Source organism: Mustela erminea, chromosome 2 (assembly GCF_009829155.1).
Source record: "Mustela erminea isolate mMusErm1 chromosome 2, mMusErm1.Pri, whole genome shotgun sequence".
Taxonomy (NCBI): Eukaryota; Metazoa; Chordata; class Mammalia; order Carnivora; family Mustelidae; genus Mustela; species Mustela erminea.
Window position 1 is genome coordinate 98731952 of NC_045615.1, and position 17707 is coordinate 98749658.

The following is a 17707-nucleotide window of genomic DNA, read 5'->3' on the forward strand; positions in this document are numbered from 1 at the left end:
GTGGAAGGCAGAGTCAGAGGGAGAAGCAGGCTCCCTGCGGAGCAAGGAGCCCGATGTGGGACTCGATCCCAGGACGCTGGGATCATGACCTGAGCCGAAGGCAGCTGCTTAACCAACTGAGCCACCCAGGCGTCCCTGTCTCATGGTTTTGATGGGCGTTTTCTAAATGACTTGCTGAACATCTTTTCATGTGCTTATTTTCCATCTGTATCACTTTGGGGACATGGCTATTCAGATCTTTTGCCTATTTTTAATTAGGTTGTTTATCTTACTGTTACTGAATTTTGAGAGATCTCTGTAGTATATTCTGGATACAAACCTTTCATCAGATAATGTTTTTCAGATATTTTCTCCTGGTGTGTGGCTTGCCTTCTCATTACAGAACACTATTCTTTGAAGAGCAAAATTTTAAAATTTGATCAAGTCCAGTTTATCAATTTTAAATGATTTGGGCTTCTTGTGTTCTATGTAAGTAATCTTGGCTACTCAAGGTTATAAGATTTTTTGCTGTGTTTGTTTTCTAGATGTCTTATGTTTTGAGCTTATACATTTGCTCTGTGATCCATTTTGAGTGAAGTTTTATATCTTTTATAAAGTAAGGTTAAAGTTCATCCTTTTTGCATGTGAATATCCACTTGTTTCAGAACTCTTTGCTGAAAATACTATTTTTCCTTGTTAAATTATTTTGGCATCTTTGTAAAATCTTTTTATTTCTTTCTTTCTTTTTTAATGTGTGGGTCTATTTTGGATTCTGTCTTGGACTTTACATATATACTCATCCTTTTGCTAGTACCCTACAGTCTTGATTCCTGAAGCTTTTTAATAGTAAGTCATGAAACAAGGTAGAAGTTCTTCAGTTTTGTTCTTTTTTCAACAGTGCTTTGGCTATTCTAGTTCCTCTGCATTCCCATATAAGGGTTAGCATCGTCTTCTAGTTTCTGCAGAAAAGCCTGCTGAGATTTTAACGGATGTTGTATTGAGTCTATTTACCAATTTGGGTTCTTCTTCTTCTTCTTCTTCTTCTTCTTTTTTTTTTCCAAGATTGATTAATTTGAGAGAGAGAGCAAGAATGCAAGCCATCATGAGCAAGATGAGGGGCAAGAGGCGCAGAGGGAGATAAGCAGACTCCCTGCTGAGCAGGGAGCTCGGTGCAGGGTTCAGTTGTAGGACCCCAAGATTATGACTTTTATTTTTTTTTTTTTAAAGATTTTATTTATTTATTTGTCAGAGAGAGAGAGAGCAAGAGCGAGCACAGGCAGACAGAGTGGAAGGCAGAGTCAGAGGGAGAAGCAGGCTCCCTGCGGAGCAAGGAGCCCGATGTGGGACTCGATCCCAGGACGCTGGGATCATGACCTGAGCCGAAGGCAGCTGCTTAACCCACTGAGCCACCCAGGCGTCCCAAGATTATGACTTTTAAATAGAAATCAAGAGTCAGCTGCTCAGCTGACTGAGCAACTCAGACCGCCAAAAAATGACATCTTGATAATACTGAGTCTTTCAGTCTATTAATGTAGTATGATTCTTCATTGATTTAGGTCTTTTAAATTTCTTTTTTTTTTTCTTTTCCAGGATTTTTATTTATTTATTTGACAGAGAAAACGATCACAGGTAGGCAGAGAGGCAGGCGGGGAGGTGGAGGGGGGGCAGGCTCCCCGCCGAGCAGAGAGCCTGATGTGGGGCTCAATCCCAGGACCCTGAGATGATGACCTGAGCTGAAGGCAGAGGCTTAACCCACTGAGCCACCAGGCGCCCCAGGTCTTTTAAATTTCTTCTTAAAATAGTTTGTAGTCTTTAACGTAGGCTTTGTACATAGTATGTTGAAAATTTTCCAAGGTATTTCATATTTTCTCGATGTTTTAAATGGTACTTCGAAGAAAATACAATATCTAATTGTTTATTGCTAATATATAGAGATACAGGTTTGTTTGCTTTTTTAAAATTTACTTTGTATCTTATGAAAGCTCATTTATTTATTCTGTTGGTTATTTCGTAGATTCCTCAAGATTTTGTACACATTATCTACAAATAATATATTTTTTCCTTTCCAATCTGTATCTTTTTTATCCCCCCCTTTCTGTATTGGCTAGGTCCTCCAGTATGATATTGAGTAGAAGTGATATGAGCAGACATCCTTCCCTGTTTCCAGTCTTATGGGGAAAGCATTTGGTCTTTCACTATTAAGTATGATGTTAGCTGTAGGATTTTGTGTATCAGGTGGGAAAAGCCTACTTCTGGTTTTAGTTTGCTGGAGGTCACCATGAATGGATATTTAATCTTGTCAGATTCATTTTCTGCATCTATTGAAATGACGGAGTTTCTCTTTTTTAGTTTTTTAATAATATTAATTATGGTGATATATTCCTGTGATAATCCACACTTGATCATGATGTGTTATCCTTTCCATAGGTTGCTATGTTGGGTTTGCTGGTGTTTTGTTAAGGACTATTGCATCTGTATTCATGAAGGATAATAGTCTGTAAGTTTCTTGTCTCACAGTATCTTTGTGTGGTTTTGGTATAAGGGTAATTAATACCTTGTAGATTGAACTGGGAAGTATACTCTCTTCTGTAGTTTTCTGGAAAAGTTTGTGTGAAGTTGATTTCTACCATTTCTACCTTAAATATTTGGTAGAATTCACCGGTGAAGCTATCTTGACCTGGAGTTGCCTTGTTAGGATGATTTTGAACTACAAGTTCAATTTATTTGATAAAAGCTATCTGTCTCTTCCAGTATGTTTTACAAATTTTTGTCTCTAAAGAAATTTGTGTAGTCATTTTTTAAAATATATTTTATTTATTTATTTGACAGAGAGAGAGATCACAAGTAGGCAGAGAGGCAGGCAGAGAGAGAGAGAGGAGGAAGCAGACTCCCCGCCGAGCAGAGAGCCCGATGTGGGACTCAATCCCAGGACCCTGAGATCATGACCTGAGCCGAAGGCAGCGGCTTAACCCACTGAGCCACCCAGGCACTCAATGTAGTCATTTTAAAGTGTATGCAAGTCATGTCATTGTGCTGCATTCCTGCATACAGTTACACAGTACTGTCAGTTACAGCTCAGCAAAACTGGGAAAAAAGAAGTTGCCCATTTTATATCAAATGTATTGGCATGATGTTGCTCAGAATATTCTCCTACCTGTGTTTTTAATTTCCATGGGATCTGTGGTGATTTGCCCCTGCCACTTAATTCCTGACATTAGTTGTTTGAGTTTTGTCTGTTTTCTCCCCGATAGCCTGGCTTCAGGTTTATCATTTTTATTAAGCTAAGAACCACAGTTTGGTTGAACTGATTTTCCATTTTTCTGTTTCATTAATTTCTGCTCTTAGGTTTATTATTTCTGTCTTTCAACTTCATAGTTAATTGGTTTAATTTCATAAAATCCTATTTAAGCACTGAGCAGGGAGTCTGACATGGGGCCAGATCCCAGGATCATGGGATCATGACCTGAGCCAAAGGCAAATTTAACTGGATGAGCCACCCTGGTGCCCCACAGATATCTTTTTCTAATTGAAGTATGATTGACACAACAACATTATATGTTTAGTATAACATAAAGATTGAATATTTGTGTATATTACAAAATAATCCACAGTAGGTCTATAGTTAACATCTGTCACATCATAGTTACCCAAAAAAGGTTTTTTTTCTTGTGGTGATGACTTTTAAGATCTATTCTTAGTAACTTTCAAATTTGAAATACAGTAATCATCAAAGTCACCAAGCTATACATTATATTTCCATGACTTATTTATTTTATAACTAGAAGTTTGTACCTTTTGACCCCCCCTTGTTATTATTAGCTTAATTCTGTTGTAGGCAGAGAACATACTTAATATATGATCTAATTCTTAGAAATGCGCTGATCTGTTTTATGGCCAGTTTTGACTATTGTTCTGTGTGCCTCGGAAGGAATTTGTATTCTTTTATCAGGAAGAGTGTACTATTAGGTACTTCAGGTTGGTTGATGTGGTTGTTCACATCTTCTGCATCCTTCCTGATTTTTTTGTCTAGGTCAGTTACTGAAAGGACTGCTGAAATTCCAAACATAACTGCGGGTTTTTGTATTTCTCTTTTTAATTCCTCCTTCATGTATCTTGAGTTCTGTTATTGGAGTCCTTACTTATTTACCACTGCTCTTGCTTTTTGTTAAATCAGTCATGTTGTCATTATTATTATTTATTTTATTTTTACCGTCATCATCTCCTTCATTGCTGTTAGCATTCCTTGTTCTAAAGCCAACTTAGTCTTAATACTCATAGAGCTACTCAGCCTTTTTAAAAAAGTTCGTGTTTGCATGCAGTATGTCTCCCAACCTTTTTTTTAACCTACCTGTGTCTTTATAATCCACTGTAGAAAGCATGGTGCCTCTTGCTTAATCCAACCTGACCATCTCTTCTGACAATTGGAAAATTTAAGTATTTCCATTTAATGTAATAATTGATATGTTTAGATGTAAATCTACCATCTTGCTTTATTTTTCCTTCCTTTTTTTGCCCATCTGTTGTTTGCTACTTTTCTTTTTTTTTCTTTTGGATTAATTGAATTTTTTATTTTTCTCTTTCTTTCTGTTGGATTAATTGAATATTTTCTCTTTCTGTCTGTCTGTCTTTCCCCCCTCCCTCCCTCCGTCCATCAGCATGGAGCCCAACGTGGGGCTTGAACTCATGACCCTGAGATCAGGACCTGAGCTGAGATCAAGAGTCAGTTAATTACTGAGCCACCCAGGCACCCCTTGAATATTTCTTATGATTCTGTTTTACCTCTTCTTGACTTATTACCTGTATCGCTTTGTTTCATTATTTTTAGTGATTCTAGAATTCATAATACAGATCTTCAACTTTTCAACTTCTACCTTCAGAGAATATTATATACTTGATATGTAGTGTAAGGAGCCTTAAAATATTTACTCTGAGTTTCACCAGCTATGTAGTCATCTGTTATCTTCTTAAAAGACTTTTAAAATGAGAAGAACCTTTGCCTTTTCCCCATTACTGAGTTGGTGCTCTTCCCTCCTGCATGTAGTTTCGATCATCTTTGCCTGTTCTTCCGCCTCAAGGGCTGCCTTGAACATTTTTCTAGTGTAGGGGAGCTTCTCTTTGTCTGAAGTTTTTCTTTTGCTTTCATTTTAAAAAGTCATTTTTATTCAGGGCGCCTGGGTGGCTCAGTGGGTTATCGCCTTTGCCTTCGGCTCAGGTCATGATCTCCGGGTCTTGGGATCAAGCTCCACATTGGGCTCTGTGCTCAACGGAGAGCCTGCTTCTCTTTCTCTCTCTGCCTGCCTCTCTGTCTACTTGTGATCCCTCTGTCAAATAAATAAATCTTTTTTTTTTTAAAAGATTTATTTATTTATTTGAGAGAGAGAGATCGCAAGTAGGCAGAGAAGCAGGCAGAGAGAGAGGAGGAAGCAGGCTCCCCGACAAGCAGAGAGCCCGATGGTGGGGCTCGATCCCAGGACCCCGGGATCATGACCTGAGCCAAAGGCAGAGGCTTTAACCCACTGAGCCACCCAGGCGTACCTCAAAGAAATAAATCTTAAAGAAAAGTCATTTTTATTCAAAATTCTAGATTGTTGGTCATTTCTTTGCTGGCTTCCCTAGTTTCTGGTGGAAGCGTGTTGTCATCCTTGCCTTTGCTTCTCTGCACAGAAGGGATGTTTTTCTCTGCCTGCTTCTCAGATCTGTACTTCATCATTGCTTTTCAGCCTTTTACTGATATGCTTGATATGGTTCGCTTTGTGTTTATTGTGCTTTGGTTCAGATGAGTTTTTAAGATATGCCAGTTTACAGTCACATTGAATATGGAAAATTTTCAACAATTTCTTTATATAACCTTTTTTTCTGGGACACCATTACCCGCATGTTAGACATCTCGACTTTTGTTTTAGAAATGCTTTTTTTTTTCAGTCTTGTTTTTTGCTCTGCCTCATTGTGGATTTTTTATTGCTTCAGATTTATTGATACTCTACTCTAAGATATATTTTTCCTCTTTAGAAGTTCCATTGGGTAATTTTTTACATCTCCACTTTCCTCCTCATATTTATGTTTTCTTCTGCTTTCTGACATGTAAGAGTTTGTAATCACCAGTTTCAGATTCTTGTCCATTGGTTGCATCATTTTTGTTGTTTTCAGGTCTGTTTCTGTTGATTTGTTTCCCTCATGGTTATGTGTTCTATTTTCCTTCTTGTTTTTGTCATTGGATGCTGGACTTTGCGTACTTCACATTGTTGAGTGCTGGATTTTGTTGTATTCTTTTCAGCTATGTTGGACTTGGAGAACACATAATAACTGAAGCTAAATTTGTATGAGATGAGTACCAGAAGGTGAGACACTTAAGGATTTACTGTATAGTCATCATGCGCTGTTTTAAAAGGCCTCATTTCATCCCTTGTCACCAGGAAGTGTTACTTTCCAGGTTCTTGGCTGCTGTTCTGAGTCTGTCCTGTGTGTCAGGCAGTGTTGTTGGTGCTAGTGCACAGTGGCGAACAGGACACAAAGGTCCCATTCTTGGGGACTGGTCTTCTAGTGATGAAGACAGGTAAAAAACCAAACAACAAAAAATAAACGAGAAAACAAGGGAAACACCAGGATTTCAAATAGCAGTTTGTGATACAAGAGATTAACAGGGTGATTAAGCTCAGGAGATGGGCACCCACACCAGTAATTTGAACAGGTCGCTTTTGCATCGAGAACCAACTGTTAACTAGAAACAGGAGATCAGCTGCACAGATCTGGGAAGGAAATGCTGAAGAGTCCGGCTGTGGTGCATCTAGGGGAGCAGCCAATCTCAGGTAGAGGCAGCTTAGGGATGCGATTCCAGGCAGGACACCCTTGGGAGAGGCTCTCTGGGTAGCAGAGCAGTTGCTGAGAAGCCGCAGGCCCATCTGACAAACTGTCATAGCGGTGGGCAGCCAATGTTCCTCTCATGCCTCTGGGTGCTGGCGACGCGGAAGCTTCCAAGGTGGCCCTTCCTCGTCCCCTGCTGGCAAGGCCCCACACAGCGCTGGAGCCCCTCTGACACGCAGCAGTGCAGGGAAGGATGGGTTTGGAGCAGGGACTGGGGAAACCTGATGCCTGGTTTACCCACGTCCGCAGGAAGGCGTGACTGGTAGGATTCTGTTCCTCAGGCCATTCACACATTTAGCGGGTTAGCGCTCTAGGCAGCGAAAGACTCAGCTGCAGTGAAAGAAAAGCAAAGATGTGTTCTGGGAAACCGTGAAGATAGGTAAGAAATTTAGAATCTGTTTCTGAGTGGTGTGGAAGGTTCTGTGCAGGGGAGTGACAGGGTATCTCTTACTTTAACCACCACTCTGGCTGCTGCTTGCGGGAGGGCTCTGAGTGTGGGTGGCAGTGGTGCTGTTGGAGAGCCGCCCCACCTTCACCTGGCAGGCAGAGGTGACAGTAGTTGGACTGTTGGGAGCAGGGAAGGGAGAATCAGATTGTGCATCTGCTGAGGACTGGAGTCCCATGGCTGGCCTTGCTGTTGGATGAAGGGAATGGAGGGGAGAGGAAACCTCCTTCGTGCAGTGCAATGACCTGCTGCTCTTGGAGGATAGTCTGGTTCTACCAGCATTGCACTCAGACCTGTCAAGCCTTTCTTGTCGCCATGGATATTAGAATCATCTTATTTTTGGATACTCTAGTCTAATTTACAAAAAACCCAAGTGTCTCCCTTCCCTCAGAGCATCTCCCCTTGGGGTCAGCAAGGGCATATCATGGGGGTGGAGGGCAGTGGTGCCTGTTCTGCTTCCTTGGCCTTCCCTGCTCTGCCTGGGTGGAGAAGGGGCTCTGGGCAGGAGGGGTTGGGGGGAGTCTCCATACTTTATAGGCTGTCTGTGGTTCTCCTTGGTGACCGGGGCCCAGGATTCTAACAGGTGTTCCACTGGTGAGTGGCTCTTGATTGTAAGAAGCCCCCCCCTTTAAAAAAGATTTTATTTATTTATTTGACAGAGAGCTAGGGAGGGAACACAAGCAGAGGGAGCAGCAGAAAGAAGGAGGAGAAGCAGGTTTCCCCCCAACAGGGAGCCTGATGTGGGGGCTCAATCCCAGGACCCTGGGATCATGACCTGAGCTGAAGGCAGACACTTAACTGAGTGAGCCACCCAGGTACCCCCATAAGAGGCCTTTCTTTAGGGTTTCCTAGACTTCGGTCCAGACTTCTCATTGTCTGCCACATACATACTGTGTGTGACGCACCCCCTCAACCCTTGCTCTGCCCGCTGATATAATTCTGGGACCCACTCACCTAGCAGGAACCTTTTCAGGTGGGTTTTTTGATGACACAAGCCCCTGCTCTAAGAGCAGGGACCCGGCCTACCATGTGATGGAGGCAGGCCCACTACTGTTCCCTCCCATGTCTGTGTGCCCAAACTCCCAAGGGGCACACAACAGGCCCGGTTTGCCACTGGTGGTGCCCCAAGTGTCTGACCACCCTGAGGAAGCACCCACCAGCTGCCACAGCCTCCCAGGGCTTGTCTTCTCTCTCCGAGTGTGTGCGCTCCCTTCATAGGCCCTTTTCCGTGGCTTCCTTCTCCTTAGGCTGGTGGGGTGAAGGCTGTGGGGCTGGCTGCCCTGTTTAGTGCCCTTTCTTCACTGCGGAGATCATCTGCTCTAAGATTGGAGTGCATGTGTCCCTAATGTAATAGAATCCCTCTCAGATCCTGTCCCTGAGGGTCGAGGGACCACCTAGGGGGGTGGGAGGGAAGAGGGTTGTAGTTATGGTCCGTGTAATGGCTGCTAATAGAACCTTCTAGAGGCTCTTGGGTTCCAGGCAAGAGGGTTGGAGCCTGCTTCATCCTGCCATCTTTGCCTAGAATGTTCTCTTTTTCCAGCCTCCTGTCCCTTAGAGCAGGCAGCACAGCTGTGAAGTTCCACGGGACCAGGGCGAGAGGCCTCTGCTCCCGACCTCCCCGTGCCCCCCAGCTTCCCGCTGGGCTTGTAGGCCGCTGGCTTTGCACTAAGCACCAGCCCTGAAGGTGCAGGGCAGTGCGTCCGCCGATGAGGACCCTGAGAGTGGAGCTGCTCTCCTAAAGCACGAAAGAAACTTACTGTTTTCCTGAGATTATGGTAGAACTCTCCAAAGGTAGTAAATAATTGGTTGCAAACAAAATTCTTAGATGTCAGAAAGTTACCCAGATGATGTCCTTAGAGATCTTGTCAGCATCTGAATTTAAATTTGTTTCTAAAAGGCATTTTTCTAACACGTTAATAACAAATTTCTACCGTGAACATTTGAACATAGTCTGTTCTGTTCTCTTTTCAAAGCAGGGCCAAGACTTTCTTCTTCACTCCCCTCTTGGCGGGTCCCAGCCAGAGGCAGGCGGCGGGAGGCTAGCCCTTGGTGCGCAGACGCTGCCCTCGGCGGGGCTGAGCACTGCGCCCTCAGACTCCTCGTGTGCCTGTGAGGCCTGCAGCGAGCGCAGGTACCAGTGTGGGCCTGTGGGACAGTCGGGAGCAGGGCCTGCCTGACCTGCGCTGCAGCTGGAGCAGGAAAGGGGCCGTTCCCATAAAGACGGCAGACACTTGATCGATTCCTGAGGACTAAGATAGGAGCCTGGGTGTCAGTGGAAGAACTAGCGGGATGAGGCTCTTCTGAGTCCCTGCCTGTGAGGGCTGACAACAGCAGGCTAGCACTCAGAGAGGGAGGGAGGCAGAGCCAAGTCATTAGAGTCACAGACTGGCCTGGGTAAGGGGAGAGCCACCCCTTCCTTGGGATGCTGCTGCAGTATAGAGGAGGAGAGGCCAGGGTCTGGGGGCTCTGAACTCGCTCTGTGCTCAGCTCAGGCCCGAAGCTAGTGCAGCCGAGCGGGGAGTAGGGCCTTTGTGGGGAGAGAGAGCTGCCTGATGGGCCCCTTGAGATGGAGGGGAGCATCAGTGTTCTCGATGTGGGATGCCAGGTGTGTTCATTCCTGTTGTGCGAGGAGGGGCTGTGATCTCCTGGGGAGGAGGGTTTGGGGAACCAGACAGCTGCAGCACCTGAAGCCTGGTCACCAGGCCTTCCTGTGGCCACAGCAAGTGGGAGGCCGCTCCAGGAGCAGAGTAAGGTAGAGGATGCTGTTGGGAGTCCATGCCCAATCCCCTTAGGCCATCTGGAGGGCAAGGGTGACCCAGACTGTCCGCTAACCCTGACCTCCTTGCTCTTGTGCCATCTCACAGAGAGATTTCAGCAGAGACGGACCGTGAACCTCAGCAGCTACAGAACTACTGGTCAGAAGTGCGCTACACGGTCCGCTGCATTTACCGCCAGGCGGGGACCCCGCTGGCCGACGACCAAGACCAGAGCCTCGTGCCCGACAAGGAGGGGGTGAAGGAGCTCGTGGATAGGTACACGTTGCCCCTGTGTCGTGTCCCTCCCTCACCTGCTGCCCAGGAAGCCTACTCTCTGCTCGGGCTGGGCTCTGCTCTCTGGACCCCGTAAGCTTGGCTGCACCCGTTCACTGCTGGTACCCTGCTGGCAGGCAGACAGACTGCCAGAAGCAAGCCCTCTGGGCAGAGATTCACTTTCATTCTGATGAAATGCTCACTGCCTATATAATAAACAAATGAATTGTCACGTTTCTGTCCTTTCTTAGTGTTGAGACTGACCGCAGCACTGCTTTTGGAGTCCTGACTGTGCGAGGGATGGTGCTGAGCACAGTCTCAAGCCCTCTTGTGTTTAATCAGCCCCAGGAGGACAGGCAGGTGCCCACTGTGGTGAGAAGACATTTCCTGAGGCCAGGCAGCTTGAGAACGCGCTGGTGTGGGAGTGGAGCGCCCGCTGTGGCCGACCCATCCAAGTGGGTGTCCCATGGAGGGCCTGTGACTCTGCGTGTGCTCTTTAGCAGACACCATGTGCCCGGTGACAGACAGACTGTTACTCTGCCTTATAGTCTGTAGGGTCTTTTTTCTCTTCTTTGAAATGTTCCAGGTAAAAGGGATCAGTTTGAGCAAGGCAGTTCATGGATCGTTTCTCCTCTTGCTTTGTGTTTCCCACATTTTGAAGGGGGCTCTCCAGACTCTTACTCGCTGTACAGCACAGGTTATCCTGGAGTGAGGAGCAGTGTATGGCTGTGGGTTCTGTGAACTTGTGGAGGAACGCAGCCAGTGTGTTCAGGGCTCAACGCCTTGCACTACAGGAGATGGATCTGGGTGGTTGTGCCACTTCTAGGAGTTAGGTTTCCTGGTGAGTATGAGGGAAAAACATAAGGCCTGCCATTCAGACACATGACGTCCTAGACTACCAGTGCTTAGGAAGCAGCCGAAGTCAAAGGAGAGGTGGCTGGAGGAAGACACTTGGCAAGTGCTAGTACCGGTGGGAGAGGTTATGGCAGAGAGTGTAAAGCCGGTAATGGGAATTGCTGAGGTTTGGAAAACGGCATTGCCCTGATAGTGAAATACACTGTTAAGAATGTGGAAATGTCACAGCCCCAGCTGGAAGTGTGTCTGTATCAGATCTGCTGTACTCACCCTCGTGTCCTAAGAGCATGGCTGCTTTTGTGGTTTACATGGTGATACTCATCAAGAGAGGAGTGTTCGTGAATCCCACTTCTGGGAGTCTGTACAGCTGGTGTTCATAATCCTTTCCTCCTCTCTGTGGCCCTTGGTGTCCTACATGGTCCTGCTCTGTGCTGCCCTCACACCATTCTTCACTACATCCCAGCTGTGCTGGTTCCTGTCCTTCCTCTGCTGGCCACACTCACTCCTGCCACAGGGCCTTTGCATTTACTCTTCTTTCTGTTTGCCGTGTTCTTCCTTTCTCAGGATTTTTTTTTCTCCTTTCTGGTGTTCACATTACTTTTCAGAGTCACTTTCTCAAAGAGGCTACCCTGTGTAAGACCCCAGGCGCCTCTCTGCCATCACTCTTTGTCCCCTTGCCGCCTTTTTCATTATTTCCTACCATTACCCAGAATCCCATCACCTGTATGTATGTGACATCGGCATCGTGAGGGCAGAGTTTATTTCCTTGGCTTCTTCAGTGCTGCAGCCATGCCCTGTAGAGTAACCTTCAGCACACATACACTGGTGTTTGTTGGCTGTGCATGTGGATGAGCCGCCTCAGTGACTTTGGCATAGTCCTGCCTCCTGGTCATATGGCTTTTAAAAAAATCTACTTGTGGGAGGACCGTATGGCCATTTTGTTGAATTTCAAAGGTACTGAAATGGACAAAGAAATAAAGTAAAATGGATGTTTAACTCACCTCACTAAGAGGCGTCCAGTGTGCTGTAAGTTTGGTTGTCCCTCTGTCATTTGAGCCTTCTGGGGCATTCCTTTAACAGTCTACTTTGTAGGACAGTTGTACTGGTAATTAAAATTGTGGTTGCTACGCTTAACTCGTATGTCTTTCTGAAGTATGCTAACCCCAGTGGGAATCCCATCAGTTTTTATTATTTCTCTAGCCACATTTTGTGCAAGGCTTCCCGTGCTCCATTGCTGGGTTTTACTTGCCTCTTGTCTTTATAACTTAGGTGGTGCACTAATTTAAAACTGGAATAGGGGGCAACTTACATTCTTCTCTTTTTGACCAAATGTGGTGCCCAGAAGGTAAAAGGATCTGTTTTGGAAAATCCAGGACCTGTGGCTTGATATGTTTTCCAACTTGTGTCTGATAAAGTGCTGGCCTCAAGAGTTCCCTCCTGGTCGCAGCTCGCAGACAGATACTGTTGTCAGCCCAGCGGTCCTGGGCTTCCATCTACAGAACCCTCAGAATTGTGCATTCGGAAGAAGCGGCTGCTTTAGTAGGTTATCTCCAAATTAGGAAAGAAATTTATAAAAATGTTAACTGCTACTGTGGCTCGGTAGAAAGGTACTTATTGATTTTTAATTTTTTAATTATTTTTTTATTTTTAAATTTAATTTTTAAATTTTTAAATTTAGATTTTTAAATTTAATTTTTAAATTTAATTAATTCTCTTCAGTTTAGGGGTTTTATTTTATACATTCTCATTGTTTTTTTGTGTGTGTGTCTGTGGGATAGCTTAAAAAGAGATATTGTTTCTATAGTTTCCTCTGATTATAAAAATAATGCAAGCCCATTTGCGTTATATACTGAATTCCTGGAAAAAAGGACAGCAGTCAGCTCTAGAGTCCCCCAAGCCAGGTGTCGCCTCTGCTTAGATGGTTGCTTTTGCCCAGCATGTGGGCGTGGACAATGAGTTGTCTTAGGGCTCCTGAGAGGAGGCGCCACTATGTGCGCTCTGCCACCTGCTGGTTGTGTGAGCTCCCTGCCTTCTACCCAGGCGGGCTGCGCCTTTCAGCTGAGTGATGAACTTGGTGATTAACTGGGTGGGTACGTGGGAGACACAGTGCTAGTGCAGAGTAAGTTTTGAGTAAATGCTGGGATTTTGGGGCTCTTAGCTGATGACTTTGTGACTCGACGCTGTCTGTGCCAGTGCTCCTTTGTGGTGAGTGAGGTGAAGGCACCTCTCACGGGATATTGAGAAGATGGTGGTTGTAGCCATGGCCGGGTGGGCGCTGATCACAGCTCAGCTCGCTGATGGCATTTCTGTGGAGGGCCGTATGTGGGCGGGTCACGGGTGAGCGGTGACTCTCTCTTCTCCATGCAGGCTCTGCGAGAGGGACCCTTACCAGCTGTACCAGCGGCTGGAACAACAAGCCAGAGAGTATGTGCTGGAGATGAAGGTCCGACTGCTCCGGCAGCTGTCGGCGGCGTCCAAGGTGAAGGCGCCGTCTGCCCTGCAGGGCCCTCCACAGGCTCATCAGTTCATCTCTCTCCTCCTCGAGGAGTACGGTGCCCTCTGCCAGGCGGCACGCACGATCAGCACCTTCCTGGGCACGCTGGTAAGAGCGAAGGCTGCCTTCCTCTGGTTCTGTGGGGAAGAACTTGAGAAGACCACTGTGCTCGGATGAGGTCGTGGGGAGGCTTGTGTGTTGCCCTCGTGTGCCATCACCAGCCCCTCCTTTGTGGCGCTCAGGCACCAAGAAGAGAATCTGTTTCCTCTCCCCTCTCTCTTCTCTCTGGACTGTGCTGTGGGAGGAAGGTGTCGCATGGATTGTTATTCGGGTAACATATCATGGACATACAGTTTGGAGACCTTGAGGCCTAGGGAACGAGAGATGGGGATGATGTGAGGTGAGGACCAGTGTGTGCGTTAGGAGGGAGAAGAAAGACAAATGGTTTCTGTCTTAAGCTGTTATCTCTGTTGTCAGTGTGACACGCAGGGCATGACTCCTGTGGAGAGCACTTGGGTAAAACTACATTTTGAAACAAATACAGCACCAGTAGTTCCTAAGATTTTAAATGCAATGGTGTTTGTGATTCTAAAATTGATAGATCTTCTTGCCAGGAAAATTTACAGACACACAGTTTTGCAAGTAGATTCAGGGGGAGTGGGCTTCATGGGCCTCCTCGGGCATCCCTGCAGTAGACCATGCCGTGCCGGTGAATCTTGACAGCCTGGAGGAAAGCACGCGATGTGAGGAAAGGAGCCTGAGTCAGGAGGGACGGCTGTCTCTGCGTCGTGAGAATCTGCAATGGCATGCCGGTGCCTGGAGCAGGGCCCAGCAGGCCTCCGGTGCTTCACTCCCAAATGTCACATTGCATGCAGCTCTCCCTCTTCTGCCTCGATTTACTGAAAGTACCCGCTCTTCAGAAGTTCACATCCAGTGCCACCTCCTCTAGGACCGCACCCTCGGACCTTCCTGAGTCCGCCGGGAGAGGAGTCCACCAAGGTGAAGAGCGTCTCCCAGCTGCCCGAACCTTGTGCAAAGCACAGCTCTGCCCCAGGTGGCGCTTCCGCCCAGGCCCCCCTCAGGCAGTTAGCGTGGAGCGCGGTTTTTGAAACAAACAGAAATTGATTTCAGCCCTGCTACTTGGAGCAAATGCCTAACAATTTACATAGGAATACTTTCTTGTGGTTTGGAAAAAACTCTTAAATACTAAGAACAAAATATGGTTGTTTGCTCAGTGATTAATGTCACTTTCATTATACATAGAGGTACTCACTTTGGTTGCCAGTGGTACAGCAGACGTGACACCCTGAAATCCTTCTTCCTTCATGGGAAATAACGGAATTACTGGATCACATAAACTGAAACTAGATAAAAAGCTTTTACAGCACATTGCTGAGGTGGCAGGAAAGGCAAGAAGACTTAAACTAAAAGTTGGAATCCTGAGAAATTCGTGTGCCCCAAAGCCAGCATTCACTCCAGGAACATCTAAACCTGGGAGATGGGAGATACAGCCTCGGTCCCACCCTGGGTGGCATCGACACACAGTGCTGGGCCCACAGATGGCTACCTCCTTGTGTGAGAGTGAAGGAGAGGCCCTGGAGGGATGGCAAGGGCATGTGCCTGTTGTGATCTTGGGGAGGGCGGAGGCCAAGTACAGCCTTCAAGAAATTTTGTCATTATAAGCCAGCTGCCACCTACGTTTGTGGTTTCAACAAGTGCTGTTGGTGGGGTGTGAAAACTCCCGATGCGGGGCTCAATCCCAGGATCCTGTGATCATGCCCTGAGCCAAAGGCAGACGTTTCATTGGCTGAGCCACCCAGGTACCCCAAAAAAGAATTATTTTCCAAAACATATTTAATAAGAAGAGGGGTTTCCTTTATATTTTTGCAGATCTCCTTAGTTTTTGGCTCAGTAGAGGACATGTTGATTCTCGTAGCTGCTTCTACATTCACACTGTTGTCATAGGTTGCTTTGGCTGAAGTTATTGAAGAAAATTCTGCCTCACGCAGATCTGTATTTGGCAAAGGGAGGAATATCTTAATAGCCTTTCCAGCCATTCGTCAGGAGTACACTTGAGTTCGAGGGCTTTTTTTTTTTTTTTTTTTTTTTTTTTTAAGATTTTATTTATTTATTTGACAGAGAGATTCCTAGTAGGCAGAGAGCAGGCAGAGAGAGAGGGGAAAGCAGGCTCCCTGCTGAGCAGAGAGCCTGATGTGGGGCTCGATCTCAGGACCCTGAGACCATGACCTGAGCTGAAGGCAGAGGCTTAGCCCACTGCGCCACCCAGGTGCCCTGCCTGAGGGCTTTTTTTTTTTTTTTTTTTTTTTAAAGATTTTATTTATTTATTTGACAGACAGAGATCACAAGTAGGCAGAGAGGCAGGCAGAGAGAGGAGGAAGCAGGCTCGCCCATGAGCAGAGAGCCCAAGGGAGGGCTCGATCCCAAGACCCTGAGATCATGACTTGAGCTGAAGGCAGAGGCTTTAACCCACTGAGCCACCCAGATGCCCTGCCTGAGGGCTTCTTAATGGTTAGGTGTGGTGTAGGGTCTCCGAGCATGTCTCTTACATCAGAACCAGTGCTGGAGCCGATGCTCAGAATGGGTCTGCCCACACGTGGTTTTCCAACATCATACTTTGGTCATTGGAAATACATGAGCTCACCGAGTAATCTAGTGCCTATCTTCCTGATGGTGTTCAGTGTAAAAAATGACCTTTGTAGGGGCGCCTGGGTGGCTCAGTGGGTTGAGCCTCTGCCTTCGGCTCGGGTCATGATCCCAGGGGCCTGGGATCGAGTCCCGCATTGGGCTCTCTGCTCAGCAGGGAGCCTGCTTCTCCTCATCTCTCTCTCTGTCTGTCTCTCTGCCTATTTGTGATCTCTCTCTCTGTCAAATAAATAAATAAAATCTTTAAAAAAAAAAAAAAAAGACCTTTGTAGCTATCACCACTGATCCTCATCAGAATGGAGAAGCTTCAAGGCCACAGTGACAGATTCAAGTTTTCCCAAAATGCAGATTGTTGCATGAAAGCTCAGATTTTATGATTGGCCACAAATTGTTTTTCTTAAAGCAGCACATTGGCTTGTTTTTCTTAAAGCAGCACATTGGTTGTTTTTCTTAAAGCAGCACATTGGCTTGCTGCACAAACCCTGCCGGCTAATTCTCTGCCTTCTCAACTGGCTTCTCTGGAAAAAACATCCCGTTTTTCTGATTCTGCAGAACCCAGGGAGGACATTTAGATATAGAAGGGTATTTTTAAAAACATTTTCGTGGGAAATGCACTTGTGGGTATATTCTACACTGCCCTGGGGATCAAACAAGATGATAGCTTCATGTTTTCAAATTTTATTTTAAATATTAAAATAGAAGGAGCCTGCACATAGGTTGTGCTTCCCACCGTCTGGGAAATGCTGTGCCAGGGCTGTAGTAATCATGAAATCTGAATTTCCATCCTTAAGGACAGCCTGGTAGTTCTTGAGGTCTGTTACACAGCTTGATTCTGAACACCTCCTCGTTCTCCTTCCAGACCCCCCAAAACTTTTTTGCAGTTGAGTGTAAGAAGGAAAACTAGTTTGGGTGGAAAAGCCTGAGTTTGAATCACTGGCGAGCTTGTTCTCTGTGCCTCTAGCTCAGGTGGTGCTGAGTCTTGGCTGCACTCCTGCACAGCCCCCCCACCGCCAGCAGCCCGAAGACTCTCTCCCCCCAGTTCCAGACCCATCGCTCAGCCTCTGTAGGCCGTCTCTGGCCTGTGAATGGGGCCTGGCAGCACCCAGTCCAGGGTTGTCGAGGGTGCTACTGAAATGACCCTTGTGAGCACTAAGAACCATGCCTGGCCTGCAGGAAGCACTGTCGCTAGCACACGTTGTTTTCCCAAGTTGACTCTGAGCTGGGAAACGAGTTTGGGTCGTGCTGTTTCTTTTGCTTGCCTCATTTGGAAGTATGATTATAGATTTCATGAAAAATGCCAAACATCTTCCTAAGTCAGCCTTCACCCAGGTACCTGTAGTAACATGACCCCCCAAAGCCAGAGCTGTGTCCCACCCCCAC

General features: G+C 46.2%; 1 protein-coding gene across 9 annotated transcripts in view; it reads left to right on the top strand.

Moving 5' to 3' along the window:
- Positions 1 to 17707, top strand: part of FAM193A (family with sequence similarity 193 member A) — a 165881-nt gene that overhangs the window by 81995 nt on the left and 66179 nt on the right. For 8 of the 9 annotated variants that reach the window (XM_032333628.1, XM_032333633.1, XM_032333635.1 and 5 more), the window contains 3 exons: positions 9259 to 9416; positions 10150 to 10317; positions 13537 to 13771. In XM_032333628.1, coding sequence (XP_032189519.1) covers positions 9259 to 9416; positions 10150 to 10317; positions 13537 to 13771 — 561 coding nt within the window. The remainder of the gene's footprint in view (positions 1 to 9258; positions 9417 to 10149; positions 10318 to 13536; positions 13772 to 17707) is intronic. The other variant, XM_032333626.1, reaches the window with a different exon arrangement.